This window comes from Nicotiana attenuata, chromosome 1, assembly GCF_001879085.1.
Source record: "Nicotiana attenuata strain UT chromosome 1, NIATTr2, whole genome shotgun sequence".
Classification (NCBI taxonomy): domain Eukaryota; kingdom Viridiplantae; phylum Streptophyta; class Magnoliopsida; order Solanales; family Solanaceae; genus Nicotiana; species Nicotiana attenuata.
In genome coordinates, this window is record NC_031989.1 from 40,739,087 (window position 1) to 40,753,619 (window position 14,533).

General features: G+C 38.3%; 1 protein-coding gene across 1 annotated transcript; it reads left to right on the forward strand.

The window, feature by feature from the left end:
- LOC109235352 lies at positions 2,262 to 7,188 on the forward strand. The gene is made up of 13 exons (XM_019401428.1): positions 2,262 to 2,711; positions 3,306 to 3,409; positions 3,562 to 3,802; positions 3,963 to 4,112; positions 4,314 to 4,604; positions 4,754 to 4,877; positions 4,963 to 5,064; positions 5,163 to 5,372; positions 5,483 to 5,545; positions 5,637 to 6,057; positions 6,149 to 6,269; positions 6,358 to 6,878; positions 6,978 to 7,188. The coding sequence occupies exons 1-13, from the start codon at positions 2,262 to 2,264 to the stop codon at positions 7,186 to 7,188; spliced, it is 3,009 nt and encodes a 1,002-aa protein (XP_019256973.1).

Consider the following 14,533-nt stretch of genomic DNA (forward strand, 5'->3'; position numbering starts at 1 on the left):
TTACACATAAGTCAACATCGGGTTGACTTTTCCAACTTAAACTTCTAAATAGGAGACTATGTGTCTCATTCCACTCCAAAACCACTCCGGGACCCCAACCAACCAACTCGATATGATAAAATACAGCGGAAGAACATAGAAGGAAGCAGAAATGGGGGAAACGGGGCTATAACTCATAAAACGACCGGCTGGGTCGTTACATCCTCCCCCTCTTAAACAAACGTTCGTCCTCGAACGAGTCTAGAAACATACCTGAAGGCTCAAATAGGTGTGGATATCTGCTCCGCATCTCCTGCTCGGTCTCCCAAGTAGCCTCCTCCACCGGCTGACCTCTCCACTGCACTTTGACTGAAGCTATATCCTTTGATCTCAACTTGCGAACCTACCGCTCTAAAATAGACATTGGCTCTACATCATAAGTTATATCACCGTCCAACTGAATCGAGATGAAATCCAAAACATGAGACATCTCGCCGATATACTTCCGGAGCATAGAAACATGAAATACAGTATGCACCCCCGACAAGCTAGGTGGCAAAGCAAGCTCATAAGCCACCTCCCAAATCCTCAGAAGCACCTCAAAAGGCCCAATGAATGGAGGGCTTAACTTGCCCTTCTTCCCAAATCTCATAACACCCTTCATGGGTGAAACCTTCAGCAGAACCTTCTCCCAACCATGTAAGACACCTCACGAACCTTTCTGTCAGCATAACTCTTTTGCCTTGACTGTGCTGTACGAAGCCGCTCCTGTATCACTTTCACCTTGTCCAAAGCATCCTGTACCAAGTCTGTACCCAAAAGCCTAGCCTCGCCCGGCTCAAACCAACCTACAGGAGATCCACACCGCCTCCCATATAAAGCCTCATATGGAGCCATCTGAATTCTTGACTGATAACTGTTGTTGTAAGCAAACTCCGCGAGCGGTAGAAACTGGTCCCATGAACCCCCAAAATCAATGACACAAGCGCGTAACGTGTCCTCCAACATTTGAATAGTGCGCTCAGACTGTCCGTCCGTCTGAGGGTGAAAAACTCTACTCAACTCAACCTGAGTACCTAACTCTGCTGCACGGCCTTCCAAAACTGCGATGTAAACTAAGTACCTCAGCTAAATGCTCTCAAGAGTAGGTAGTACACACAGGAATGAAGTGCGCGTACCTGGTCAGCCAATCCACAATCACCCAAATAGCATCGAACTTCCTCAAAGTTTGTGGGAGTCCAACTACGAAATCCATGGTGATCCGCTCCCACTTCCACTCTGGAATCTCTATCTGCTGAAGCAAGCCACCCGGTCTCTGATGCTCATATTTCACCTGCTGGCAGTTGAGACACCGAGCTACGAACCCCACTACATTTTTCTTCATTCTCCTCCACCAGTAGTGCTGTCTCAAATCCTGGTACATCTTTGCGGCACCCGGATGGATGGAATACCGCGAACTATGAGCCTCCTCCAGAATCAACTCCCGAAGCCCATCTACATTAGGCACACATATCCGGCCCTGCATCCTCAATACCCCATCATCACCAATAGTCATATCTCTGGCATCATCATGCAGAACCTTGTCCTTGAGGACAAGCAAATGAGGATCATCATACTGGCGCTCTCTGATACGATCAAACAAGGAAGACCGAAAAACCCTGCAAGTGTCACACCCCAAAAACCGAGGAGCACGACCGACGCTCAACCGAGTAAACCCGACTGAGCAAGCCTAGGTTTCATTCTACCCAAACTAATTCATGAATAAATAGAAGAGAAAATCTCACTTTATACCTATTAAGCCCAAACTATTTACCTTTTAATACCCATAACCAAACTATTTACTATTCCTGCCCAGTCGGCCCAATTTATTTACCCGGCCCCCATATTTCACGCGGCCCAAGCTACCCATTGTCTTTAAAGCCTTATCTTCGTTCTTTACACTAGACTAAAGAATACAGCCCACCTATTTCACCCGGCCCAAGCTTCCCATGCTTGTCTATGTCCTTTAAAGGTTAACACTAGACTAAAGAGAACAGTTTCCAAATCTCCATAGCCTACACATGAGAACGCAAATTTCACCCACATTCGAGTTTTAAATTTTTTCTTCGGATTCCTTTCTATCTCTTCGTTTAGTACCTATTTTTGGTTGAAATTTTTGCTATGGGTGAAATTTTTGCTTCTGAAAGTACATTTTTAGTGAAAGTGGATTTTCAAAATCATAGGATTTTTGTGTTTTTCTTTGTACTTTTGTGAATCACTGTCTATGGGTTGTTGTTTTCTCTATGGTTCGGAAGCATTGTGCGCGTAGATGGTGGCGCCGTGGACAACATCATTCTTCAACACAAGTACCTGCTAAATCCGTTGCCTCAGCCATATCTGGTCCTAGTTTTTCCTTATTTTCTGATTCTCAGTCTCTATTTAGTCGTAACCCTAGCAATAGTCATGTTGAAAACACAACTGAAAATGTAGAATTAGAGGGTGGAAAAGGCAACAATATTAATGCTTCGTCAGTCGATGAAACTCCCTACCAGTCATTACCCGACACAAATTCCGAACCAGTCATTGGAGGTGTTCCTGTGACTGATAAGGGAAAAGGTAAATTTGTTGAGGATTCTGAGTTAGGGGGAAGCCGACGTGAATCCGTGCCTAAAATAGAGACTCAACCAGTAGATGTTGATTATAGCGATGATTCTCAGTTAATGAAGAAAAAAATTGGTGTCGCACCTAAGAAGGTAATTTTCTTACAATTATGATATGCGAGATTTTGAATGTATAGTACATTGTTATTTTTTGATTTCATGTTATGCTTTTGTATTATATTATAGTTATAGTCAGTTGTGTTAATTTTAAGTGAATTCTATTTCTTAAATAATTTATATAATCATGTTTTGCATTGTTGAGATTCCCTTGTGCCTATATACATAGTGTATGTGTGTTAGTTTTTATACTTATAGACAGTTGTTGGAACAACACCGTACAACTATTTAACCTGTTAGTATAGCTATATACTATCATATGCTTCTGGATCCTTTTTTGGCTGTCTTCGTTATTTGTTTTTTCTTTAATAATAGTAGTATCGTACAGTATCTTGAAAATACTTTATAGCTGCATACCTTTTTGCTTTTTCTTTTTATTCCTATCTGTTATGTAATAGTACTATAGTCATTTATAGTTGCCGGAAATTAGCCAGTAGAATTGTATACCCTGCTGGTATAGTTATATGTCCTGTTGGTAACGTATGGTAGTTGTAATATTTTTAGTTGGTTTAGTTGCATTTTTAAGTGAATTCTATTTCTGAAATTATTTTATATGAACTTGTTTTGCAGTGTTGGGATTTCCTTGTGCCTATGGACTTAGATTATAAACCAAAGGTTGATTGGGATACCAACTGCCATGTTATTCATCAATTGAAAGCAAATTTATCAAAGAGGCAACTTCGACTGTTTAAGAAAACATGCTTTGGCTATTTTTTGAATCTACCACCAGTTATTGTGCAGATTTGGGTTATGCACCATTTGCTAATTTGAGAAGTACATCATGAGATGAAAAATGAGATGCGCTTTGTAGTGAAAATGATTCTAGGTTACGCTTTGGTTTGGGTGAATTTGCACTTGTTACTGGGTTGAAATTTAAGGGTGATACAAGTATAGAGAGCATATCAGAGAATAGGTTGATTTCAAAATATTTTGGGACTGCATCCGTGATATTGGCCCAACTAGCAGACTGTTTTAAGAAGAAGAAATGGGAAACAAATGATGATGCGTTGAAGATAGTAGTTCTTTATTTTGCGAACAACTTTTTACTTTCTCAACTCAAAACAAAGGTTATTTCACGGTCTTACATTGACTTGGTTGAGTGCGGTGATGTTAATAATTATCCTTGGGGTATAGATGTTTATAACGCTACAATTGACTCGTGTTCCAACAAGTTTCAAGATAAGCCTTCTTTTTTATAGACTCGGTGGCTTCCCGTTGGCTTTACAGATTTTGTTGTATGAATGCTGCCCAAGTTTGGATGGTCACTTTGCTGATCATACTGGAAACAAATTTCCACGAAATTTGAATTGGGTAGTCATGGGTCAAATACCGAATGAGCGAGTTACTTTGCGAATGTCTAGCTTGCAACGCGAGCAGGTAATTTTCTCATAGTTTTATTGCCTCTCTTAATGTTTTTGTACAGTAGTTTAGTCACAGTTGTAGCAATATCCCAGTTCAGTGATATACTCTGTTGGTATACATGTATACTATATTGGTATCATATGGTAATAGGGATCTTTTATCTTTCCATACTTTATTATCATTTCTATTTCTAACTAGTGTGCTTAATAATTGCAGCTAAAGAACATCACTCCAACTGATGATGAGAAGCAACTATTTGATGTGCGTGGTCTAAACATTGAAATTGAAGTTGAGTGCACTGACAGTCAGCCCGATAGCTTTCAGGTTTTTGGCACTCAATTACCAAAGACACAAAGTATGCATGAAAGTACTGGAGGTGATTCCCAACCTACCAATGCTGAGGTAATGAAGGAGTTACAAAGTTTGAAGCTTTTTGTAGAGACCAAGTTTGAGGAGGTGCTTGTAGCTATTGGTAGGCAATCAATGAAATCAGAAGGAAATTCGGCGGTATTGATCTTTTATATAATATAATGCTATAGTATATTGTTCAAAGATGCAATATATACTTATAGGATACTATTCCATTCTTTACTTTTAGTACACATAGTATTCTTGTAATATGTATAATAATAAAATTGTTAGTTTCTCATTTTCAGCATAAGCAACAGGATAATGATCCTGACTTTCGTGAGATGCATAATGATTATGACCAGTTTGAAAGTGGCCACGTTGGGAATGATCCTGTAGTTATTGGAGATAGCACGCCCAAAGCACCTTCTAGTATGTAAATCACAGATTTGATTGATTTTTTTTTTGCTGTTGTTTTTTGAAAATAGTACTCTTGCTTATACTTTTATATGTTTAGTATCTGGTTTTGGTGGGGTTGGTCAAGATGGAGGTGCCACTGGTGTCAATGTGAAGAACGTCACAGCAAGTGATGGCGTAGTTAATGATGATTTGCGTTCTGGTAAAATGTTGTATATGTAATTTTTTAATTCTTTTTTTATTTATTTAACTCTATGTATTTGTGCATTGACTAACCTTTTTTAAAAAAACTTTTTTCAGCCCCCTTCGTAAATGAGCATGATTTTGGCTTGGATTCTAACTTTGAACTGTCTGCATCTGCAATTGATCAAATCACCGCCATTACACAACAAGCAACATATAAGCAGTCATCTCATGATGTTAAAAAGTCGGGTCCTGCTCCGCTGCCATCAGGAATCCCTGTACAGACACGAGCAGATGTTGTTATTGAGTCTAATACTGCTCCACAGGGTACGATGTTGATGTTTCTAATTCTGTAGTTAGTATGTAAATGATAGGTTCTTGATAGTTTTTTATTTTTTATTTAAGTAGTTATGCTGATAATGCTTTTATGTGTTCAGCATGTCGGGTTGATGGTGTTGGTCAAGTGGATGTTGGTGGCAGTAATGTGAATTTGCCTTCTGGTAATGTCTTCTATATATAACTTTTCATTCTTTTTTTTTAAATTTCTTAACTTTGTATATTTGTTTATTCACTAGCATTTTATAATTTAAGCTTCATGTCGTCACGGGGGTGATCTTCACTTGGATTCTGATTTTGAATATACTGATTCTCAACTTGATCTAATTGCTGCCATTACACAAGGAGGGAGACGTAATGTAAATCAATCTGGAAATGAACTGACAACTCGTGCTGTAAATAAGTCTAAACCTGATCAGTCGGTATCAAGAAGTATTGTCCAGATACAAACAGATGTTGAATCTACTCCTGCAGTTTTCACACGTAGAAGGCGCCCTGCAGCTGTAAAACAGTCGCCGTATAGGAATGACTGGCAATCTGGTGTTAGTGCAGTTGGGGGATCCTCGAAGGTTATCAAAGGAAGATTTCCATTTGTAAATGACATTTTAGCGGTTGTTGATTATAAGCTTACGACTGCATTCTCAAACTTTGTCGAAGCAAACATGCAATTGGGAGAGTGCGTGTTCGTTTTCATGTACTTTTATTTTCATGTTTTCTTAATTTTTGTTGTTATATTTCTTATCCATATCATCTTTTATATGAAATAGGGAAGTGTATTTACCTGGTGATCAAAAGCTAGACCCTTGTTTTGACTTTGAAGTTGAACAGATTGATGATAAGATGTTTTTCCATACCTTAAACTATTCTGGCAGGCCGCTGTCTAGTTCGGTATGTGTACTGCTTTTTACTTTTGTTGTTGTAGTAGTTCAATCATATTTTTAGTGTTAGTCATGTTTTCTTCCTCTCTTTTTTGCAGCACTTGAATATTATATTCTACTATCTTAGGAAGAAGGCGAAATATGGAATTAATATGCCAATCAAAGTCACAACTACAGATACTCTATTTAATAATATCATTCAAAGGGTTTTCACAGAATTTGTAAAAGGTGGGAAACAAGATCATTTGATTGATCGATCAGACGATATCATGGAGTACATGAAAGGATTAAGGATGTATTGCAACACTCCATGGCACCAGGTTGATCATGTCCTTTTTCCAATTAATTTGGCAGAAAACTGGCATTGGATATTGGGGTGTGTATCATTCCACAAGAGATGTTTTTACGTATATGACTTGCTACGTAGTCGAAAGCACAAAAAAGCTATTCAAAAGGTGGCAGAGGCATATGTTGTGTTGATCTCCCTATTTCTAGTTAGCATTGAATTTTATAACCAAAGAAGTGACATTGTAGAACAAAATGGTCTGCACATGGGAAAGGAGTTGACTGATCCTTTTGAGATTGAAATGATTACAAATCTGCCAACACAGCAAAATTCGTAAGAATAGTTACTTTTTTTTTACTTTGTTTTCCTCATTCATATTAACATTTTCACTTCTAATTGACTTTTATATTCTATTAATTTTTTTTATTATAGAGATTGTAGAGTATATGTTGCATGCTTTGCTGAGTATATTATTGAAGATCTTCCAATCCCTGTTGCCAATTTTGATGTGGATGGTCTTCGAGCTAGGTTTGGTATACTGTTGTGGCACTATGGGAGGAACAAGAAGTTGCATGGTGAATCAAGTGAATCTGAGGCTCCAGTAGCACCTAAAAAGACTCGTGGAAAGAAACGCAAGAAGTAGTATAGGTCTCTTTTTAGTTTTAGTTAATCGTAGCATGAAAACTTTGCAGGATTTTAATAGTTTTTGATGAAGTATGGTATTTTGCATTATTATATTGTAAAAATGCTAGCTTTTAAAAGTGTTTTCTAGGAATACAATTGTAATAGTACAATATGTTGCTATAACTGTTTTAATGTTGGAATGTATCTTCAGTTTGTTTTATTAGACTTTTCTTAGGCTTCTTCCATAAAGTTGTTGGTTTAATAGGAGTGCCTTTCAGAGACAGAATTTTGTCAGCACTTGAATTCAAGCTATTAGTGTAGAACATGGCTGTTACAGTAGCACTGTTAGTTCCTACTACTACTTTCATTTGTAGTAGGAGAAGCATTATTAGTTCGCTGTAATACACAAGCAGAAGTTGTTTTTGGAGGTGTATTTTTAAGGGAGTTATGATGTTCAAAAAGAGGAACTATGTTGTTATTTTGTTGAAGAACAGGGCGAGCATTGATTTGAATGAAAATAAATATATTTAGAAAGTGAACTGGTCTTGAAATTATATTGAGAGTAGTTGTTAGTTGTAGTTGAATATAAGAAAATCTGTGCATAATTTGCATTGCTGCACCAGTTGTATTCCGCAAAGATTTTGGTTCAGGTATATTAGTGCAGTAGAACTATAAACCAATCAGGTATACTGATATATCATTTGGGTATCACGTTGTATTTGAGTACCTTTTTTCCTGTAGCAACTAGATGTAAGTACTGAGATGAGTTGCAAAGCGTGCGCATTTTGGGTATCACGTTGTATTTGGTGCATCATTTGTATTTCTCCGCATATTTTGTTTTAGCCATATTAGTGCAATACCACTATATACCAGTGAGGTATACAAATATACCATTTGGGTATCACCTTATATTTATGTACCTAATGATGTACAATAACTGCATGTAAATGGCTTCCAATTTGTTATACTTCAGTACAGACATGAGCTGCAAAGCGTGCCCATTTTGTTAACGATGTATGTACAAATGTTGCATTTGCGGCACCACTTCTATTTCTGCACATATTTTGATACCAATAAGATGTACAAATATACCAATAAGGTATACAGATATACCACTTAGATATCACATTTATATTTTAGCATCATTTTTCCTGCAGCAACTAGATTTAAATGCATCCCACTTTGGTATACTAAAATAGAAAATAAACAGGTTCTTATTGAAAACACAAGTATCTGATACGCTCAAATTACACTTTAAGAAATAGTGTAAGGCGGTCGATGTCAAATATAATAACCCAACAGGGTTGGGGTCGAATCCCACAGGGAATAGGTGTGAAAAGGTTACTCGAATAGTGTGTTGCTCGACTAAAGTCGTAATTCTATTCAGTTAACAGTAACAAGAGTGTGAATTAATACTAACAAGAGTATGGATTGAGTTTGTTTTGAAGTAATAACTAGTTGGAATATTGAGAGTGTAATTAATTGGATTAAAGCAACCAAGGTTGTGTCCCCTTTAATGAAGTGTAATGTTATCGGTGTTAATATGATATATTTCTAATGGAAGGTCCTTTTGATATGCAATTGATGTCTAAATGATTACCCAATATTTTCCAATAGTTGGGTAGTATTTTCTCTTTATAATTTTCCCAAATGTAAAAGAGTTACAATTAATAACAATCAATATATGCCAAATAAAACTCACTTATTCCTAAGCGATTTTATTAAACAAGGTTTATAGCCTTGAGCCTTTGATATTTACTTCTACCAAATTCTAACCCACTTTCCCAAGCAAAGAAAGAATTTAATGGCACTTGTTAATGTTTGCAACCACCAACAGTAAATGAAGAATGAGAAGTAAATCAATATCAACCAACCATTATATATATATTCAATGTTAAACACCCATTAACATAACACCCATTTAGGGTCCACAACCTCAGTATTTAGAGTTAGCTACTCATACTACAATACAAAAGTAAGAGAATAATAAATGCCATAAAGCTTACAAAGTGAAGATTCTCGACCCAAAAGATGCCAAAAGTGAAGAATATTTAAGTCTTGGAATGTAGCTCAAAAACTAGACAAGATGAGCGCACAAAAACCTATTAAATCTATTTATAGTGTACTGAAAATCGGGACAAAAAACGGACAAAATTGCTCTTTCAGGTCAGATATGCGATCGCATTTCTGTCGCAGAGAGAACATGCGGTTCGCATTTTGGACATCTTCATCGCAGATTGAAACCCTAAGTTCAGGCCTTCACCGCATTCTTGTTATGCGATACGCATTGTAGGAATGCGATCGCATTTTCCGTCGCACTTTCTTCATTCAGCAGCCTTCATGGTTGGTTTGCGGTCTACTTTGCGGTCGCAGACAGGTTCTGCGGTCGCAGAATGGACCGCATTCTTGACATTAAATTTTGCTCAGTAATCTGTTGTGATCTGCGATCTCGGTGTCAATTATGCGGTCCGCATTATCATTATGCGACCGTATTTCTTCCTTTGCGATGCTGTTTTGCTCTTTTCTTGTCTTTTTGTAACTTTTTGCTTCCATTTCCATGCTCTTGGGTCCTTAAACCTCATGTACTGCAAAACCACTAAAATTACATAAATAAAGGAGATAATTGCATCTAAAATAAGCTAAAATCTAAGCAGTTAGTATTGAAATGTGCCGAAATTCTCCGGCACATCAACACCCCCAACTTAAACTCTTGCTTGTCCTCAAACAACTAAAACAACACTAACCTATTCTAGACTCTATCTACAAAACATGAGACAATATTGACCATGGGTGGTGTTAGTTTTTAGTACTTCAAGCATGCATCTACGATTGCTTTACCCTTCCTGAACCCTCACTATGTACAAGGAAAGCTAATCAACCTGTGAACTTTGAGCCTCAGACAATGTGACAAAGTGCTACCCTCAGCTAAGTGCACTTGTATTTGACTCAAAAGCTCAACTTATTTTCAACCTTACAGTTCATGTGCCCTCACTAGAAAGAAAGTCCCAAAATCACAATATGTACAATGACAATAAAACAAAAAGTGACGAATTCACAAAGACACTCACTCTTAGAAAAGAGTTTCAAGTGTTTCAACATACCATACCATAGGCTTGCCCTTATTTTAATTCATCGCTTTATTCTAAGAACGCTCGGTTGGAGATACCATAAGGACTTTTTAAGCTTGTAATGCAGGCTTAGGGAAGGGTAGAATAAGTACTTGGATACAAGTGACTTCACCCTCCTTGAACACTACTCACATTTTTCATTCTTTTGCACTATGTTTCATTTCAACCCACAAGGCCTCGTTGGCATCTAGTTCCCAATGTAGAACCACCTTAAATACGTCTCTCATTTTCTTCAGGGCTCCATAATTTATGTACATACAAAGATTTCTCTCTCTTTTTTTTATTTTTATTTTTATACATGCTTTCTTTTTGGAGCTTGAATAACTTAGCACAAACACTTTGAGGTATACGATCCTACACTCAATATACAACCTTACCAATTTCCATTTTGACATCACACCCCCAACTTAGGCTTTTAGTCTTATTCTCAATGTTCAAGGAGGGACGGGTTCAAAAGAGGGAATTATTTTACAAAAAGGGAAATGTTTGTAATGAGATAGCCAAAGAAAAGGTTAAAGGCTCGAATGGGGTGACTAAGGATATTAACTGCACAATAGGTGGCTTGAAAGGCTAACTGGCTTGAAAGATCACAAAGATTGCCTAAGGTCATCTCTCCAACCAAGTGTAAATATTATAAGCATCGAAAGACCAACCGGGCAAGTTATAGATGGCAGAAGCAAACACAAGAAATATTTACACAAAGAACTCACACACATGGCACACGAACTGTTTGGCTCACATAGTTTGAAGCCCTCGAGTCAACACTTGGCAACTCAAAGCTTCCATCATATATACAAGTATAACTCTAGGTAGACATAGAGTCACAGAGCGAGCCTCAAGTTCAGACAGTTGATATCTTTCTCTAGAAAGGTTTATGTTATATACAGACACACGCGCTTGAGACTAGACAATTACACCAAACAGGTCAAGATGTTTCATTCTGCTGTCCTGGTTCTACTATTACACCCTTGGAAAAGAACCCGGTGAAGAAAAACCAAGGGGAATTCATTGCTAATTACTAAAGATGAATGACTATATATATATATATATATATATTTTCTTTTTTACATGCATAAGGGTATCATATTCACAAGGGTACCATAACTTATGCATTGAAATCACAAAACACTAATATAAACATGATCACGAACTACACAACACAACTTATGTACAGAAACCATACTAACATACACAGAACACAACATACACATATGTCCAGCAGTTGCTAATGTCACAAAAGTACCAATGTCACAACAGTACTAACAAAGCTACCACCACCCCCAACAGAACAGCATGCATTGTCCCCAATGCATAAAAAGCAAAAACAGAGAGTATAAGGGGCTCCCTGAGGCGCACTAAGCGCTATGGGAGTCAGTAGCCTGCTCAGTGATGGCGGGGTCACTCTCCGATGTGGAAGCTGGGACCGATGAGAGCTCGGTCTGAGGAGGGACCTCGACTGCAGTAGGGATCTCTGGCTGGTCACGAACTGGAGCTGGAGCTAGGACCTGTGAGCTGCTAGCCTCGCCCACTGATGGCTGAGTGGCCGATGAATCTGCAGGGGCGGCCAAATCTGCTAGCGAATGTTCAATTGTTGTCTGAAGTTCTGTTTGCTCCATCTCCTCACTTGTAGGAACCACAACCTGCTTGCCCTTCTCCTGAGGGCCATCATCCTCCGAGGACCATGAACTTTCCTCCTCCTCACCCTCATCTGACTCCTCATCCTCAGACTCAGTAGATCGTCCGGAAACCTCCTCATCAGGAATGTCAATGCATACAGGAGGAGCTGGGGGTTGGGAAGTCCCGGCTGTAGGAGGGGCACCATCAGTCATAAGTGCAGAGAAGTCAAGGCCTAAGTCCGGAGCTGCTGTGCCTGTAACCTGTCCACCATATGTAGGGAGGAGGGATGATAGATCAAACTCCAAGTTCTGCATCTTGTGTAGCTCGGTCTTCATGGAAGCAACCTCCTCCTTGAGGCCAGGCAACCCACTAACTTCACCCCGCTCTATCTTCTCCACCCTCAACTCAAGTTGCTGCAAACGATCCCCATACACTAATTGTCGTTTTTGGAGAGCTGTCATTGAGGATTGCATAGGAGTAAGGGCTTGTTTGATGAGATTGGGCAAGGTCTTCAAGAGCTGGTCTACCTTGGCATTGGCATGCTGAGCCAGGAGACCAAGCTTCGAGACGGCTGGAATGGCAACAAAAGTCTGAACAGTGGTGGACTGAGAGGTAGGCTCGGAAGCAGAAGTGGAGGCCACTATAACCTGAGGAGTTGACGGAGTCTAGGGGTCAAAGTGCTCTACATCAATCGGATCCTGAGCCTGAACCTACAGTGGGGTAGCAACATCACTAATACGCGCCAAAATTTGATACGCTCAAATTACACTTTGAGAAATAGTGTAAGGCGGTCGATGTCAAATATAATAACCGAACAAGGTTGGGGTCGAATCCCACAGGGAATAGGTGTGAAAAGGTTACTCGAATAGTGTGTTGCTCGACTAAAGTCGTAATTCTATTCAGTTAATGGTAAGAAAAGTGTGAATTAATAGTAACAAGAGTATGGATTGAGTTTTTTTTGAAGTAACAACTAGTTGGAATATTGAGAGTGTAATTAATTGGGTTAAAGCAACCAAGGTTGTGTCCCCTTTAATGAAGTGTAATGCTATCGGTGTTAATATGATATATTTCTAATGGAAGGTCCTTTTGATATGCAATTGATGTCTAAATGACTACCCAATATTTCCCAATAGTTGGGTAATATTTCCTCTTTATAATTTTCCCAAATGTAAAACAGTTGTAATTAATAACAATCAATATATGCCAAATAAAACCCACTTATTCCTAAGCGATTTTATTAAACAAGGTTTAAAGCCTTGAGTCTTTGATATTTACTTCTACCGAATTCTAACCCACTTTCCCAAGCAAAGAAAGAATTTAATGGCACTTTTTAATGTTTGCTACCACCAACAATAAATGAAGAATGAGAAGTAAATAAATATCAACCAACCATTATATATATATTCAGTGTTAAACACCCATTAAGATAACACCCATTTAGGGTCCATAACCTTAGTATTTAGAGTTAGCTACTCATACTACAATACAAAGTAAGAGAATAATAAATGCCATAAAGCTTACAAAGTGAAGATTCTCGACCCAAAAGATGCCAAAGTGAAGAATTATTTAATTCTTGGAATGTAGCTCAAAAACTAGACAAGATGAGCCCAACAAAACCTATAAATCTATTTATAGTGTACTGAAAATCGGGACAAAAAACGGACAAAATTTCCTTTCAGGTCAGTATGCGACTCGCATTTCTGCCGCAGAGAAACATGCGGTTCGCATTTTGGACATCTTCATCGCAGATTGAATCCCTAGTTCCAGGCCTTCACCGCATTCTTGTTATGCGATCGCATTGTGGAATGCGATCGCATTTTCCGTCGCACTTTCTTCATTCAGCAGCCTTCATGGTTGGTTTGCGGTCTACTTTGCGGCTCGCAGACAGGTTTGCGGTCGCAGATTGGACCGCATTCTTGACATTAAATTTTGCTCAGTAGTCTGTTGTGATCTGCGATCTCGGTGTCAATTATGCGTCCGCATTATCATTATGCGACCGCATTTCTTCCTTTGCGATGTTGTTTTGCTCTTTTCTTGTCTTTTTGTAACTTTTTGCTTCCATTTCCATGCTCTTGGGTCTTTAAACCTCATGTACTGAAAAACACTAAAATTACATAAATTAAAGGAGATAATTGCATCTAAATAAGCTAAAATCTAAGCAGTTAGTATTGAAATGTGCTAAATTTCCCGGACATCAGTATCCATATAAATTTGTTTCCAAAAGTAATTTGGCAAAGAATCATCATACCAAATATATTTCTAGTGCAAGAAATGCAATTTTATTTCTTTGCAATTCAAATGCTATGTTTCTACGATATATTGAGTTTCTATAAAACATTGAAGCATTATATCAATCTCTCTTTGGAATATTTGGCATGTTCTTCCGGTGTGTCCTTTTTTTCCCGCATAATGCCACGTGTAACTGTATTTCCTCCCAACCTCCTATGCCTCTCTTCTTTTTAGGTCTTCGTGGTTTAATTTTTCCTTTTGGTGGCAGTACCACCTGCGAAGAGAAATGTTCTGGAATTTGCCATGTTGTTTCATCAGGGAAAGTATTTACTGGTATCTCATATGTTTCAGCAAGTACTCTTGCTGTAGGAATCCGAGCAATACATGTAT

What these genes read in the sequence shown, in the direction of transcription:
- LOC109235352 (XM_019401428.1), top strand. Translation starts at nt 2,262, where the DNA reads ATGGTTCGGAAGCATTGTGCGCGTAGATGGTGGCGCCGTGGACAACAT. An exon ending in TTGGTGTCGCACCTAAGAAG is followed by an intron (nt 2,712 to 3,305) that starts GTAATTTTCTTA and finishes CTTGTTTTGCAG; the next exon opens with TGTTGGGATTTCCTTGTGCC. An exon ending in GCAGGCCGCTGTCTAGTTCG is followed by an intron (nt 6,270 to 6,357) that starts GTATGTGTACTG and finishes TCTTTTTTGCAG; the next exon opens with CACTTGAATATTATATTCTA.